Here is a 16,442-nt window from a genome sequence, read left to right as displayed (position 1 = left end):
CCCTTGCATAACACATGCAACTTTATGATGTGTCATAAATAAGCAACAGAAGTCACCTCACACACACACACCCCTTTCAGTCCCGTCCAGCTCCTGTCACAGCAGAAGTGATGATGCCAGTGGCATTGCTGAGTTCAGCCTCTTGTCGAAGGCAGCTAAACCAGTTCTAAAGTCCATCTTTAAATAAGAAGGTATTTTGCATAGTGCCAGACTCTTCCTTTTTTTAATTATTTATTTATTTTTACCATGTTAAGTATTTGGGGAACATCCTTTTCATTTTTTGTCATTACTAGAATATGATACATGATTAAACATAAATACATACATAAATCTTTTTTTCCTAGTTATTCTTAGTCCCTATATCAGCAATCACTGTTGTATGATGTTCCCTTTCTCTTCAGTCAGATCTTCGCAGGCTCTCCTGGACATGATAAATTTTGACATGTGACAAAGGGGAATGGGAGAGTTTTCTCTCCAGTGTCTATTACCTTTGATCCTACCTTTGGGGTTATTCTGTGAGTAATACCAGACTTCCCCTCTTCTGTCTTCTGGTGCTAAGAATGGTTCAACCAAACTTTGCCTTTTTCAAGCTCTGGCAGATCTGAAATTCTTGAAATCCAAATGCTGGCACAAACACTGAGGGCTTTTGGATTTTATCACCTCTCCATCAGGTCCTGCTCGATAGTCGTCCTTGTGCTGTTGTCTACATTTTAAATTTAAACTTTTTTTTCAATCAAATCCATCACTCTGGGACTAATGTCAAGGATGCACTGGGCTCTTAACTCTTAAACATGATCTGAGCTTTAAAGGTAAATGAGCATGGCATGCACGTTTGAAATCTGGCCAACTGTTCAGATGCTTTAATTCATCATTGGGTCTTATCCTTGGGATGTAAGATGAGAAATAATGCAGAACTGCCATCTTTATAGGGTGATAAAAATCAGGCTCCCATAGTCTTCCAGGAGTTAAGAAATCAATGCCAGGCAGCTAGAAATAAGGCCAGTGAGCTAATCCATTGCTGACATGGAGAGTTAAACAAACTACCTTGAAATCAGCCCAAAAGCTGTATTTGATGGCATTTAGTCCCAGTATGCTGCCCAGCCCCTAGAAATGGAGTCCGGATGAGTCCCTCTCTTGATATAGGACTATAGTCAGAACGGCGCTGGATCAGTATTAAACCAGCAAGGAATCGTGCACCCTCTGCTCTCCAAGGACTGACTCTGAAAGACATCTGATTCCTTCCATCACTTAGTACACGATGTCCAGAGAACAATCCCTATAAGCAGAGCAATGCAAAATTATTAAATGATTATGCAGGTTTAAGCAACACAGTGGGAGGATGAGAGCCGATGATATAAATTCTATGCGGCCTTCAAGAAACATCCAAAGATTAATAAACACAAAGCCGGGATTTATGACAGTGTCAGCAAAGTCTTAGGGCTCAGTCCTGAAATAGAGACAGAAGCAAATCTCCCATTGAAGCACAGGGAGCTTTATGGCTGTAAGGATTTCGGAATCAGGCCAGTAGATTATTCACAACACAATCCCCAGAGACTGGAAGCCTGTCCTCTGTGATTTGAACAGGTAAACGACTATGTGCTGGAAATGATTTAACAGGAAATGATAAATATTTATTCTCTTTCTGTATGCTGAGTTAAAATGTAAATACAGTCTGTCTGAAAAGCTGTTTATTTAAAGAAACAAGACTCTGGTAATGCCCTTCCAGCAAGTAGGGTTATCAGCAGGTTAGTGGATTGGTTGGTTGTCTGTCTGTCCATCTGAGCAGGGTGAGCCCAGCTGCTCCAGGCAAGAGTTCCCATCAGTTTGGACACCATAGAATCCACTCATCAAGACAGGAGTTTTTCTGGTGTGGTACCTACAGTGTTTAAGCGGGTGCAGATATCCCAACTGAAACAGAGTGAGTCAAACCGTCCAAAGCAGGAGTTGGATTCCAGTGGAGCTATCTGAATTTTACCCACAAGTGATATATATGTGAACACCAAGACTTTCTCAGGTAGCATGACCAATCAAAATCGAGAGGACCTGATTGTCCTTAGAGGATCTGGCCTTCCAAACTGGGTGAGAGCATGTTTTCTGAAATGTAAGAGTTCTTTAGAATATCTTAGGTAGAAGCTAAAAGTCAAGATTCCCAGAAGACATGACACACGCAAATATAGAATTAGTCTGACCCAGTCAGACCCTGGTCTGACCCAGTTACTATTCCATAAACTTCCATGTACTGTGAAGTAGAGTTTGTGTTGCTGGGACATAGGATTAAATTTCATTACCGTCTGGCTTTTAATTGCTAACAAGCGTGAAAATTACTCCGGCCATTTCCTCAAGAAGTAACTGGTCTGTTTCCTCTGCTTCTACAAAGCATTTCATTGGAGAGACAGAAATCAAGGACTGGATGTGTGAAGCCATGTGTGGGTCTATTTGCTATATTAGATATGTTTTAACATGTGTTGTGTGTAACAAGAGGAGACTTTGTATTTTAAGCAGTTTAGAAATAATGCAATATATTTTTTCATTTAAATATACAACAGTAAATGATCTCAGTAGCTGGTAATGCCTTCTGACATGCAATTTATTATGGTGCTGTAGATTCTGTGCAGCCCAGGGGATACAGCTCCCTTAAGCACCTTTGGGGAAAGAAATCTTATTATCAATGAGTGTTTTAAACTAGTATTTCTCCTAGCATTAATTTTCTTGCTCTGCTTTTTTATTTCTTTTCTGGTTATAAATGGTATATGGATCTTGTGAGGAGGAGGAAATAGACCGGGACAGAACGTATTTCCCTCGATGTTTATTCTGAGTGTGTGTGTATTTGTTTTATATAAAATAGGAAGCAGCCATCAGCTGCTGGATCCAGTTCAGTGATGGATCTGTCATGCCTCTGGATATTTATGACTCCAAAGACTTCTCCTTATCAGCTACATCTCTGGATGAGAAGGTGGTCTCCATTCACCATGACCCCAAGTTCAAGTGGCCTGTGATTGCAGCTGAGAGGGAAGGCCAGGGGACACTGGTGAAGGTGGAGATGGTGATCAGTGAATCGTGCCAGAAATCCAAAAGGAAGAGCATCCTGGCTGTTGGAAGTGGTAGCATTAAAGTGAAGTTTGGGCAGAGTGATGCCAACCCTAACGTCAGCGATAGTAAACACAGGGGTGCTGGTGTCCACCTAGAAAATCATGCCAGCGACCGGCGTCAAAAAACCACTTTGCAGGAAAGAGCTGGGCCAGATGGCCAGTATTACAGCTCCTCCATGGGCCAAGAGCAAGGCAAAGGGACCACCACTCAAAAGTCTATTCTAAGTAAAAAAGAAGACAGAGAGAGCCTCCTGGATGATGACAGTCATCTGCAGAACATCCCAATAGATTTCACGAGCTTCCCTGCACAGGTGGATCTGCCAAGAAACAATGGAGACTTGGAAGAGAATGACCTGCTACAGACCCCCAGGGGGCTCAGTGATCTGGAGATAGGAATGTATGCTCTGCTAGGAGTCTTTTGCCTGGCAATTCTGGTCTTCCTTATCAACTGTGTCACTTTTGCTTTGAAGTACAGAAACAAACAAGTTCCCTTCGAAGAACAAGAAGGCCTGAGCCACTCTCATGACTGGGTTGGGCTGAGCAACAGGACAGAACTTCTGGAGAATCACATAAATTTCTCATCTCAACAAGACGAACGTATTACAGCCATTGATAGAGGAGTGGACTATGAAGAAAGCAAATATCTCCTCAACACAAATGCCCCCCAGAATATTAATGGACAAGCTTTTAGGTCTACTGAGTCCACATTCACTGAAGGGAAAGAACAGAAAAGTGAACCAACTACTTCTCCTACCTCTAAGAGGAAACGGGTTAAATTCACCACATTTACCACCATCTCCTCTGATGATGGATGTCCAACTGTCAACTCAATCTTGATGAGCAGTGAAGATGATATTAAATGGGTTTGCCAGGATATGGACCTGGGGGAGTGCAAAGAACTTAAAAACTATATGGAGAGATTACATGAAAATGTGTAATAAGACACAAAAGACTATTTGGTTTGGTTTGTTTGTTCATTTGTTTTTCACTCACCTTCTGCCTTTAATTTTGGGTAGTGGGGCAAAATGCTGTATTGATCACAAGAATCAGCTGATGGATAATAACTCCATGAAGCCCCTAAAAGCCACCCAAAAGCAGCTGGAAGAGCAGAGATCCTGGGCAGCTCTTAAAATACAAATACAAGTCTTCTCTGTGCTCAGAGATGGGAGTGAGAGATGTGTGAGATTTTTTGATTCATGGTAACATGACAAAAAACTTAGCAAAATAATACGGTCTCCTTCTCTGAGCTGTCCCAGGAAATCAATAAATATAACAAACTCCAGTGCAGTTTGGATATTACAAAATTCGTTCAGCTCTACTGTTCAATATTGCAAGCTTTGTTTAAAAGCAAAAAAATTGGACTAAGAGTAAATAGATCAACGAAGAGAGCATGTCACATTCAAGCCACATGCAGGGCATATCCATCTGAGAATGTTAGTTTAAAGCTGAGAAAAATCAACAGTGTGAGCAGAGCAGCTCCCAGAGATGCAAAGTCATGAATTTCCAAAGAATCTGATGGGAAAAATGGAGTAACTGGGCTGTTTACAAACCAGCACGTTTGCCTCCCAAGCACTGAGAATGGATACACATACACAGTTAAAACTGAAACTGTCTTTTTAAGTAGATGCCAAGGTAATAAACTTTGCCAGCCAATTTTCAGTATTTCTTAATTTGTAAAAAGAAGAAGATATAATCTATACTCAGAATTCCGCCCATTTAAAGGAAGGTCCATTTTGGAAAGTTTGAGGGAACAGGCTATTTTTAAAAGCCCACTTTCTTTGATTGTCCTGTTTCAAATTTATATTCCCTGCCATTTCCCTGGAACGCTCCCAGCTGGGTACCCTGAGGGCACTTGCTAGCATCAGTCATATCTGGAAGTGTGGAGGATTCTCCCTCCCCTTCCATGCACACCGTCTTCTCCATGGTGTGCTCTGTCTCTCCAGGCACAGGCAGGGTTGGTACCATGCTGGTACTTGCTTCATGTGCTGTCATTTACCAAAGTTGACCTCTCTCTCTTGGGTAAGCATGACTTGTGCAGGACTCAGACACAAACAGCAGCTGTCTCTTTGTTTGTCCCCTTCCCTGGGAGAGGTCAGGTTGTTTGGTTCCTTCTGCTCATGCTTCTTTAGTCCCCTGCCCAGCACGTTTAGAGGGCACTGAAAGGCCACACAGAAGTGCTGCACAGCCAACACTGTTGAAATCTGAACAGCTCAACTCGGTAGATAACGTTTTGTTTCTCCCAGAAGTGATGGTTATCTTTTGTTTTCCTCTGATAAGGATGTACATAGGGTAAGATTTCAGTGATTTCCCTTTGAGTCTGGTATACCCTTCAGCCCTAAAACCACAACATTTCTTGTGAGGTCCAAAAGCGGTTTCCAGTGACCGGTGGCAAAGTGCCAAAGCAGTAACTAAATTCTGGCATATATTTCAAGTTTTCCTTTCTTTTCCGGAGTGAGCCCTTGCCCCCCTTTTATTATTAAGTCTCTTTCTGTCATTGAATCTAGGTTGCTCTGTTTAATACACACCCACCCTCCCACAAACACTTAGATTGAATCCCTCTATATTTAGAATGTACTGTAGATTGTAAGAATGTAATATATATATTTATAAATATGCCAACTGTGAATAAAATTTGCATTTTAGTGGCTTCATCTTTTTTCCTACTCTGAACGCCTCTCTCCTTTCACTGTCAGAACATTTACCCTGAAAGAGACTGGCAGCAGCAGGGAGACTTGTCCTCCGATGGAATGGTGAATTATGACTCTTGGCACAATCTCATTACAAAGTTTTGCATTCTGCAGTGCTGGTGGGAAAAGGTATAACATCAACAGCATGTTATACAACAAATGTATTTGCACCAAGTGGCTCTTCCAAGGCTTGAGACTAGATGCAAATAAATCCATATGCATATCCCTGGTGGGAGGGTCTAATATGTGAGTTTCTGCTCTGGATGTGTTTGGAAAGATCCACATTTGGCTAAATGCATTTGAAGACAATACTAAGAGAGTAAGTAGGTGTAAAAAGGGCAAATGTGGTGAAGACTTTGGAGATCAGTACCTGTCTGTGTTGTGTAATTCCACATAAGATTTGAAAAAAAAAATAGCAGGCTGGATTACTGAGTCCTATGCAAGTTTAACACTGGCTGCAGCAGTGAGGACAGCATGAGGCAGAGCCCAGTCTGGCTCTGGATGAGTGCTCTCATGTTGGAAGCAGCTTCAGGCTCACAGAAAAGCCCTGCAGCTTCCCAGCAGGTTCAGCAGTGCGCAGGCCTGCTGATTCGCTTCCCATTCCTGAGCTATTTTGGGTGCTTTTTACACATCACTAATTGTGACCACAGAAATTCACCCTCAATAACGCGGAGGTCAGGGTAAAGGTGGCCAAATTTCAGCAAGCCAGCAGTCTGTGCAGATGAGATTCATGCATGCGTGCAGGGTTGCGTTGCAAAAGCGTCATTCTGTGGCCAGTCTTCCTCCTTCAGAAGGAGCAGAGCAGGTACAAGCCATGCTGCGAGCAGGCTGTCAGACTTGCTTTACCAATGAGCTGCAATGGTAAATCCAGATTTCTGTGTTAGCTGCCTCTGGGGAACGTGGAGAACTAACAGCAAGTTCATCTGGTAGCACAAACCACTGAAATGTTCTCCTTGGATGAAACAGCCACTAGCAATGATGCTAAGGATACTGACATTCAGATTTATGCCTTTCTGCTTGCTCAGACATCCCTAACGTCGCTTAACAGCTGCAGCTTGCTATTATCCATAGGGCAATACTATAAATAATGCCTAGTACTAGAGTGCTCTGTCTGTAGGTCTCAAAGTGCTCTGAGCAAGGTGGATTCCTTATTGACATGGAGAAAACTGGGATTAAGTGTTTTACCCAAAATAACATAGGAAATCTGTGGCAAAACCAAACGGAGACACCGCTCCTACACATACTTGTATCAGGATTGTGAGCTCAACTCAAGGAGAAATCAGAGTGGATTGTGGCTGTCTGCACGCAAGCAAGCAGACGCAATTAATCTGCTAATAGGTTAATAACTCAACTTCCTGTAGAGATTGTTGTACACATGTAAGTATGTATCTGTCTGTCATGCTGTGTGTGTATGTATGTATCTGCTTTTCTCACAGCACTTCCAGGTGAAAACTTCTGCACCGTGAAGCATCTCAAGGATGAAACCTTATGTTTCAGGCAATCAGACAAGAATCCTGTTTGGTGAGTGAAGGGGGGTAAACTCTGCTCCCTGTCATACAAGCAGTGGTAGGATGTAGGTGCTTTGAGCATTTTGCAGCTGTGGCTCCCATTGGCAACCTCTCAAGCCTGAAGAGCCCTGCTGATAGCAAGCAGTCTCCTCTGAGGGATATTAATATTTTTTTTTGCAGTTGCTTCCTTATTTTCGTATGTGAGTCACTTTTATGTGAGTGCCTCTTTGTATGTGAGTAGCTAGACTGATAGACTGATACAGGCATTTTAACAAAAGGAAATGTGTCTGATGCAGTGTGGCTTTTTTTTTTTTTTTTTAGATGCTTTATGCATAAATACGAGGAGTAGAATCTCAGTTGTCCTATAAATCAGGTAAGCTGGTTCTTCACTGTCTTCTTTTTAAGGGCTTCCCCTTCAGCAGTCATATATATATACATAGTGGTTTAGACTAAGCTGCATTAGTACACCAGCAAATTCAAGGTCTGAGAAATGCAGGTAAATAGTTGTTCTGGAACAAGAGTTCTATGGAGGTAAGTGACTTGAAAAACCAGAAGAGGTATTAAATTGTTGTGCAGCCTGTGCTAAGTAGCTCTAGAAACTACTTTCACACCTCGTTTCCATAATGAATGAGACATAAATGAAACGAGCACACTAGAGACACTTCAGTTCAGTTCTGGGTATGCTCAGCTTCTCCGAGACTGCCTGCTGGCATTCCCCTGCGTCTGTGGGGACATTTCTTTGTGGAGGAACCTTAGCAAGAGGTGAAGGAGCCATGTGCTACAACACAGGAGGGTTTCACATCACTTAGGAGATGATCTCGGCTGGACTCATGTGTGTATCGATCAAGTTAAGTCCGATAATCATCACTGAGGAATTAACTCAGGCAAGCAGCAATTGTCACCAAATGTTGTGTTTAGTAAATGCCTCGAGCACTTTCAAAATACTCTCAGAGATTAATTTATTTAGTGCTTGGAAATCCAAGAGCTCTGTCACGTATTTCTGTCTGTGTATTGCTAGCACTGTATTTCCTTCCATGCACAGCTTCAGAGCACTGCAGTGCTGCATTCAGTGATTCATCTCATTGCCTACAGTACAATGGCTGCCATATAAACCCAGTTGTGTGTTACTGCAGCCCGTACTGTGAGAAGTAGAAGAGAATGTCCCTATTTGAAGCAGGAGACTCTTTTGGCCTGCAAGCTTTGTGACCAGCTGCCTCCCATACGTTAGCAGCTGGCCAGGAGAGCTCTGGAGCAATCCAGGGCATAGCTGGTGAGGTGCTGAGATTTGTGTTCTGCTTCCAGGTCTTTCCTCACTCTCTGAAAACACTCTGGAGGGATTGCTTCTGCAATTAGCCCAGGGGGTGTGGTTAAGCATCTTTCTGAATGGGTGTTAGGTCTGCATCAGCCATCCTCTTCATCCTGCGCAAGTAAAGGCTCTGTTCCATGAACAGAGCACTACTGCTCTGCGTGGCTTCTTGGTGAAAGCTATCATGGGTGAAGCTCAAAAGTGGCCTAAAAAGACCAGAGAGCCACATACACTGTGCCCATAACAGGAGCTCTAGTCAGGCCAAGGTCTAACTAACGTGCCTGAACTGAGATCGCTTCCCACCTCTTTGCTGATTCGATAGGGAAACCTCTATCAACAAATCCTCCATTATGCAGGCTTCCTGCTCAGGCTCTGTGAGGAACAGCAAATTAAGCAGCCCAACTATGTAATATTAATGGCTGGAATAGCAGCACTGCTACTCTGTTTTTATGTACTGCCAATGCTCATTAAGAAATTCCCGTTGCATTTTAAAGATGCCTGGTAGATTGCATACGACAAGTTCCTGCATCTGTCTCCTTAAAACCTCCCCGTGAGCCTGGAAGGACGTGTTCAGCACCGACCCAATCTGCCTGAACCATCCACCAGAGCTCATCCCCTCCTGGTTTTGGTAGTTGCAAATGAGGCTTCTTGTTGTATTTTCCCTTCTGCAATCACAGCTACTTCTCTAATGCACGCTGAGGGTGCAGAGCTGGATCTCAGCTGTCTGGTGCCTGAGCTTCTGGCAGAACTCAAACCACTGATACCAGCACCAGAAAGCTGTGCTTTTGAAGTGCAACGAGGACTTTGTTGATTCATGTTTGCATCTTTGTTTCTAATAATTAAATTTCAGGTTCCTCAAGTCAGATATTAATGACCCAAAAACCAATCCAAAGAGCTCCATTGTTCATTCTTGAGGGTAGGAGCCTGCAAATGAGACAGAGATCTTCATTTTCAACATTTTACAGTGCTCAGTAACCTTAGGTGAACTGAAAGAGTGAAAGAGAAATAAAAATAGTAGTAAAGGGGCTGTGCTCTCCATTAGCAGGGTTCAGCTTAGCAACTCTGAAGCAGTCTCCAGCCCCCTTCAGCAGAAGCAGAGGTTGAATGATGGCTACAGCTTTGTGCTGTAGCTAATTCCCCAATCTGGTCCTGCACATTTGTATTGCAGCCTGGTTACACAGAGACCAGTGTCTGGACCAGGTTCTGGAGGCCCCAGCATCTGCCATGCATGGGGATGCTCAGCAGCCAAGCACAGAGCATCTTCTGGTGTGCCACCAAGCCCAGACATTCTGCTGAGCACATCAGCTCTTCTTGCAGCCCTGTGCTGTGCCCAGGAAGTATCAGCTGCTCCGGAGATGTGGCCTGAACAGTTTCTTTCACTTCCAAAGCAGGCATTCAATGTTTTCTAATGGTCAAAATGACAGTGCTTCCCAAAGCCACGTGGGCAGAGAGGGATGTGGCTGCATTCCTTGGACAGCGTTCACTGTGTAAAGTAACAGGAAAGGGAAAAGGGTTCTCCCACATTCACTCATCTCATTTCCCTGTTTTTCCAGCAAAGTCTTTGGCTGACTGACAGAGGTCACCCATTATCCGTTCTTTCCTCATCAGGCCCCAAATCCAAATCGCTGTGCTCATCTCTGCCCTCAGTAACATTTTACAGCTTTCTTTCATCAGTCGCCCTTCTCAATCCTAATCAATAGCTTTGCTCTTAGCATTTGGTATTGCATTCTCTTCTGCTAGTCAGGATGCCAAGGTCAAGTCTGCCCCTTCCGTATTTCTCCCTTAATGATATCCAGCTGTCATGTATTAGCTCAAGATATTTTACAGTATTGAAAGATCCCAATTATTGATCTAGCCCTGTACCTAGCTCTCCCCAGGCTTAACTACAGCTTCAGAACAACACTCAGTAGTGTTTCTTTTGCAAGGCCAACTCACGCAGCTCAGGAGGCATTTTTGGCAGGCTGCAAATGAAAGCTCCAGAAGATTTTTTTCATCGCTCCGCCCAAGCCTCACACAAGCACGCAAACCCCTGAAGAGCAATAGGATTTTAATCATCTCTTCTAATTGTTTTGGTCTAGTACCGAGTCAGCTGCTGCTTGAATCCCGAGCTCCCCGTGCGCTGCCAGAGGGGATGGCACATCAGTGCTTCATGCTGCTGCAGAGCTCCAATCTCTGAGGGAAATGCCCCACTCATTAGTGACAGCTGCTGTTCTGGCTTTGGGTGGAAGCACAGGGTGGGAGAGCATCATCTCTAAGGGGAGCATTAAGATACATGTATGTCTATCTGTGTGTACCTGTGCTTTATGTATGTGCAAAGCAGACTTAAGCTGTCCCCATTTCTAGCCTTAATTCATCTTTTGCTTACTACAAGTCCCCCATCCCCCACTTCAGTATTTTCACTTACAGTACTTTGAAGAGCTAGGAATAGCTTGTCAGATTGAGACGGCTCTTGAGAAGTTTAATTTTCCTAATGCTTGTTGGAAATCCCCTTTCTGAATCTGCAGGAATATTAAGGTTCTTAGCGTGAGCTGTGCAGAGAGGGAATTTGCAAGAAAAGCTGTCAGTGAAATGCAATTGGGTTAGGAGAGGCTCTGTGGGCAGCACGGAGCAGTGCAGATCCTTCTGTCTAGGAGCAAAGGATGCTCATGGGCTGCTTGTTTGAACAGGGCTGCAGGTGAGCTGCTCGAGGTGCAGGTGGCTCACACAGAGTGCAAAGGTGCAGGAGAGCAATCGGCCCATTTCCCTCCATCTTAAACAGAATCAAAATAGTTAAGTGAGACCAGAAAGGATAATAATTCCTCCTCCTCCTCTTTTATCACCTGCTATTTTCTACCTGAGTATCTGGACTCAAAGAATTACCGAAATTAAATTTAGCAATTCAAGCTGCCCATTGTTCCCTACTCTGTAATGTTCCGGAGTGGCACCTTTGTATTCATCCATCCATCCCCATCTCCTCAGATGTGCTGCTCACACAATAGTTATTGTTGTAGAAAGGAGCTGGAATGAGCTCTTGCATTATTCACTTCATTTATTTTGATACAATATTTGGAGCCACTTCATTAAATTCTCGTACAATGTCCTGTCATTTTTTTCTTTTCTCATCCCCTTGCCAATGTCTGGCTCACACAGATAATATAACAACAACAATGTGGGGGGCGTGGGGAGCTGGGGGAATAGACTTGTTTTCTGTGAAAGGGGATAGCTATGAACTATTTTCCTTGATCTATTGATCTCGGGATCCCCTTTCCCCCTTCCCACCCCCTCAAAAAAGTCTGCTTGTTAGAAACACCTCATTTGCAAGTAGCAGATATGGGCACTAAATACTCAGGACAATTAAGAGTTGAACAAAAGAAGAGCACACATGTACAGACAAGGTGTGGATACGCATAAGTAGACAGGCAATGTAAAGCCCTACTTACTAGCATGAAGAACACACTACAGCTTCTCTGCTCTTTCAGTCTTTTCACTAATGCAACAGATCGGGCTCACAACATGACATTTTTTTTTCCTCCTTTTTAATGCTCCAAGTGCTTGTGACCTGAGGCAGGGCTTCCCCATCCACTCAGGGCCCAGGTGATCACATCTTGTGTGGTTTTGCAGCATCTGCTCAACATTGAGAGGTCCTGCCTGCAGTCTGGGGGTGCTGCTGGAAACCCTGCAGTTGTGAACAGCTTATTATGCTGCAAGACAGAAGTGAGGAAATAAAACTGTAACAATTCCAGAAGTAGTAGGAAGTAGTGGGACGGAGCTGCCAATTAAGACTCAACTCTTCACTGCTGAGAAGCATTCAGTTCATGTGAGTGGAGAGAGGAGGGCAGGAGCCTGCATGAGGCACAGCTGTGATGTGAATAAACACACCCTGCTCCTCGCACTGTGCCACAGAAAGTGTTTTCTGATGATTTAGCACCAAAATGTGGGAATGCTCTGGTTGTGGGGACAGCCACAGCTGATGGGATGCAATGCTGGCTGCTGGGAAGCGGCGTCTAAGATTTCTGTGGGTGACCGAATAGAAAGTAATTAGAGAAGCACAAATATATGTACTGCATCCATGGGGTGATGGTGTGCCTTGAGCCAGGACACCTGGGGGTGAGCTTCTCTCCGGATTATGTGCTGGCTCTGCAACCACACGTGCTTTTCATTTCTAGTACGTAATTAAACCTACTGTGTTCTCCTAATGCTTGTAAACAGATATTAAGTTTCACCTTATTGTCCTTATATTTATCTTTGCTGTTCACCATGCAAAGCAAAACACCTGAGGGGAGGTTTGTACGTATCTTACCTGGAAAATAAACAGTAATCTGGAGGTAACTTCAGTGCTGAACAAACAAGCTATAATCTTACTGCTGATATCTATGCTTTCTTAGAACAGTGGAATTTCTGTCTCTGAAAGGACAGAGCTGCAGCTGACAGGTCAGATTCTGAACTCCTTTAGCAATGAAGATCTTGAGCAGGAGCTGCAGAAGGGAGGAAACCATAAGACAGCAGAAGGACTGCTTAACACCTGTCTGTGAACAGCTGGGGCAACAACCATGAATAGGAGACATGAGACAGAAGGAACCAGTTGTGGTGGTGAGCAAGGTGAAGTAAAATCATACTTTCTTATTGGTGTTTGATAGCTGTGCTGACAAAAGCTTGTCGTTTCCATGGGTGTGTTTTTGGCACTGCAGAGAAGCTTCTGGCCACTGCAGCACCCAAGAGCCATGGGGCTGTGCTCTCCTCCCAGCTTCTTAATGCAGGCTTCTGCAGCAGCATAAATTTCCCTCTGTGACAGATGAGAGCTGCTGAGCCAAAGGCAGCCAAAACTCTTTTTCATCCTAATTGCTCTGCAGACCGTTCCTCCTTTGAAAAGTGCCTTTGCTGAAATATTGCAGCATCCATAAATTTTATATGTATTGAGAGAGTAGCGTGATTATTTGGCTGTTTAGACTGTTTTGTACCTAAATGCAGAGCATGGTTGATATCTGAAAATCGTGTGTTGATTCATTGGTAGGCAAGAGGTTGGGACAACTTTTTGGAAAAAGAATTGTTAACAGCAAATTCTTTGTAAAGGTTATTGCTAATTATTTGCCTTCCTGGTGGTGCCAGGCTTTGCTATCTAGCAAGAGAAGCTGGGGACTTGCCTTTGTCCTGGAGCCCTATGGAAGCTGTGCCTGGCTGGTGCTGTGTTTCAGAGGTCAGTGGAAGCAGCTCGAGGGGAAAGAGCTTGCAATAAAATAGGGAGTACTCTGGTTAAGGGGAGGAATCTCTTGTCCTCGCAGTTGTTTTAAATTTGATGCCAAGGGAGAGCAAAACTCTATGAACTTCCAGCTCGGTTTTGCTCCTTTCTTTAAGCAGATCTGTGCTTCTTGAGCTGTGTGAGACCCCAGGTGCTGGGGCACTGGCCCACCGGAGCACATCTGAACAGCGTTACTCATAGCATTCCCATTGGTTTTCAGCATCACAGTACCAGAGCAGCTCACACTCACTGGTTCCTCTTGCCTGGCAGTGCTGCCATGAAATGGGCACGGACCCGAGGCAGCCGGGCCACGCCAAGCTCTGCATTCTCACCAACCTGCTCAGAGTCTTAAACATGGACTTATTCTCCTTCTCACTGGCTTTATTTCGGAGTGAATCAGACCTCCCTGGCTGCCTTTATTTTTATATAACACTGTATTTTCTTGCTAGAGGTCTTGTCTTCCAGAGTACTGCATTAACCGTTATCCCGTTGGTGGATTCCGCCTGGTAGTAGGGAGAGAAATTCAGACTGCCATCTCCTACACTTTATCCTACGTTTTATGCAGTGGGGACGAAATTGCTTGTTTTGAATAATGCTGTGTGTATTCTCACTAGAATTCTGAGCCACAGCCTTAACCTTCCCAGTAGTTCACAGTGGTTACAGCTGAGTTATTCGATTAAAATATTATTTTTACCAGCTGCTTGAAAGCACGGCAGCAATCTGATTTATTTCCATTGTTACTGCTTGTTTGTTTAGCCTTTGCAATGAAATGAACTTGCCGTTCATTTAGTACTAATGCCAAGAGAACTATTGTATTCAAAAATAATGGAGCACAATATGTAGTAGAATGCACAATGAAACGTGGGTATTTTGCTCACGCGGCTGCGTATGTACGCAATGGAAATCATTTGGCAGCTTATAGGGTGAGAATCTGCTTCTGCTGTGAGTGGGTGATGGCAGCTTTTATCAGCCCAACATCACCTGCCCAGCCCAGAGGAACTCTGCCCCCCAGGCCTGCTGCAGCCTGGCACCGCTTGGTGCTCTGTGTTCCCCCAATCCAAACTCACTAGGCATTAACCTAGGTCTTAGGCATTAACTTCCCTGCAAGATACAAAACGTCTTTGCAAGGCTGATCCTCTTTAGTAATGTTTTTCTTTGTTTTTATTTTTTAACTATGTGTGTTGTTGAAAATATCTTCACTCCTGTAGACGGGTACTCCGTTACACATACAACCCAATGCAATTGTGTTTTAACACTGCCATAGAAAAATTAGACTTCTCATTACAAGCACCTCACTTATTTCAGACTTGCAGGCAAAGAGGTTGTAACACGTGAAATGAAAACTTGTAATAAACACAGGGAGAGAATCGCTGGGGTACCCTCATTATTGCAGTAGTATTAAGGAGCTTATCCACTTTCATCCTGTCCAACAGGTGAAGCAACAAGGTGTCATTTAAAGTAATTTTATCCTGCTCAATCCTAATAGCTCAAAGTTAAAGCCCAGAAGGATCATATGACTTATTTTATTTTTTAAAGCAGAGATGCCCCACGAATCTCTCCCTCTACTGCAGCCAGATTCCACAATCTTCCACAGAACACTGCGTGCAGCACCTTCATTTTGCACCACCCCAGCACAGGAGTGTGTACCTGATTTTCCTGTTAGGAACAAACATCTACTTCAGCTGTAAGCTCTTCTGACATCTCTGATGGATATAATTATAGTGCTCTGGGGGACTTCTGGCCTTGCCAGAAATAGATGGAAGCAGGGAGAGATGCATTTGTAGGCAAAAGTAGGAAGATGCTGGGGAGAACAGAGTCTGTGTTGTGTGACAGCAACACGAAGAAGCCTGCTTCATCTCCGTGCCTTCATTCTGCTTTGCTTCCCATGATTAAATTTCTGTCTCTCCAGAAATCTTCCAATATTGAAACATATTAATGGATGGGAGTCCTTGGATGTGCAATTATTTGTTCGTGTGACAGCTTTGTTTGTGTGGAGGACCAGGAATGGCCCAGTGTGACACCTTAGGAAGGTCCCAGCCAAAAAGTGCTGTGCTGTATGCAGCAGCACTGTGCAGAGCTGAGGGGGTGGCCACAGGTTTCTGTGGGGTCTGAGGCCAAGCCAGGACGTGGCCTTTGCTTTAGGCAGGGATTGGAATATGTATTTAAATATGGAAAAATGAGCAGCGAAGAAATAGAATACTGTTGAGGGGAAAAATGCAAGCTGGGCTGCGGCTGAAGCCTGGGGAACAGTTCTGCTGTTCTCTCATTGAATGGATATCATTGCCTGCTCTTCTGTTTTGCTTTGCTGTATCCCTGGATTACACAGCTGCCAGTCAGCAGCAAGTGATACCTGCAGCCAGTTTTACATCGCTTGATCAACACGGAACCTCTGTTAAGTAATTGCAGCATCACCTGTGGGTAGAGTTAAACCACAGCAATCTTCTTCTGAAATCAAGGGTGACTGATATTGTGATGATGTGCACGTGGCAGTGACCCTGCACACACCGTATGTGCAGCAGTTTGCTTGTCCTCCTTATCAGAAATTGGTACCTGAATTTAGGGTAGAATTTATCTCACTCAGCTGTGCATGTCGAAGGGTCTCTGCCTCCTGTGGAGACAAATGCCATTCCTCAGTGA

At 44.0% G+C, this 16,442-nt stretch overlaps 1 protein-coding gene across 7 annotated transcripts in view; it reads left to right on the top strand.

Moving 5' to 3' along the window:
- The window catches only part of TMEM132D (transmembrane protein 132D), a 216,689-nt gene extending 210,959 nt beyond the window's left edge, over positions 1 to 5,730 (top strand). For all 7 annotated transcript variants that reach the window (XM_090152598.1, XM_090152597.1, XM_090152599.1 and 4 more), the window contains one exon: positions 2,846 to 5,730. In XM_090152598.1, the coding sequence (XP_090008724.1) occupies positions 2,846 to 4,027 (1,182 nt within the window). In that variant the 3' untranslated portion in view covers positions 4,028 to 5,730. The remainder of the gene's footprint in view (positions 1 to 2,845) is intronic.
- The last annotated feature ends 10,712 nt before the right edge of the window (positions 5,731 to 16,442 follow it).

Source organism: Phasianus colchicus, chromosome 18, assembly GCF_987193195.1.
Source record: "Phasianus colchicus chromosome 18, bPhaCol1.hap1.1, whole genome shotgun sequence".
Classification (NCBI taxonomy): domain Eukaryota; kingdom Metazoa; phylum Chordata; class Aves; order Galliformes; family Phasianidae; genus Phasianus; species Phasianus colchicus.
The sequence above is the reverse complement of the archived record's forward strand: the minus strand, read 5'-3'. Positions and strand labels throughout refer to the sequence as shown.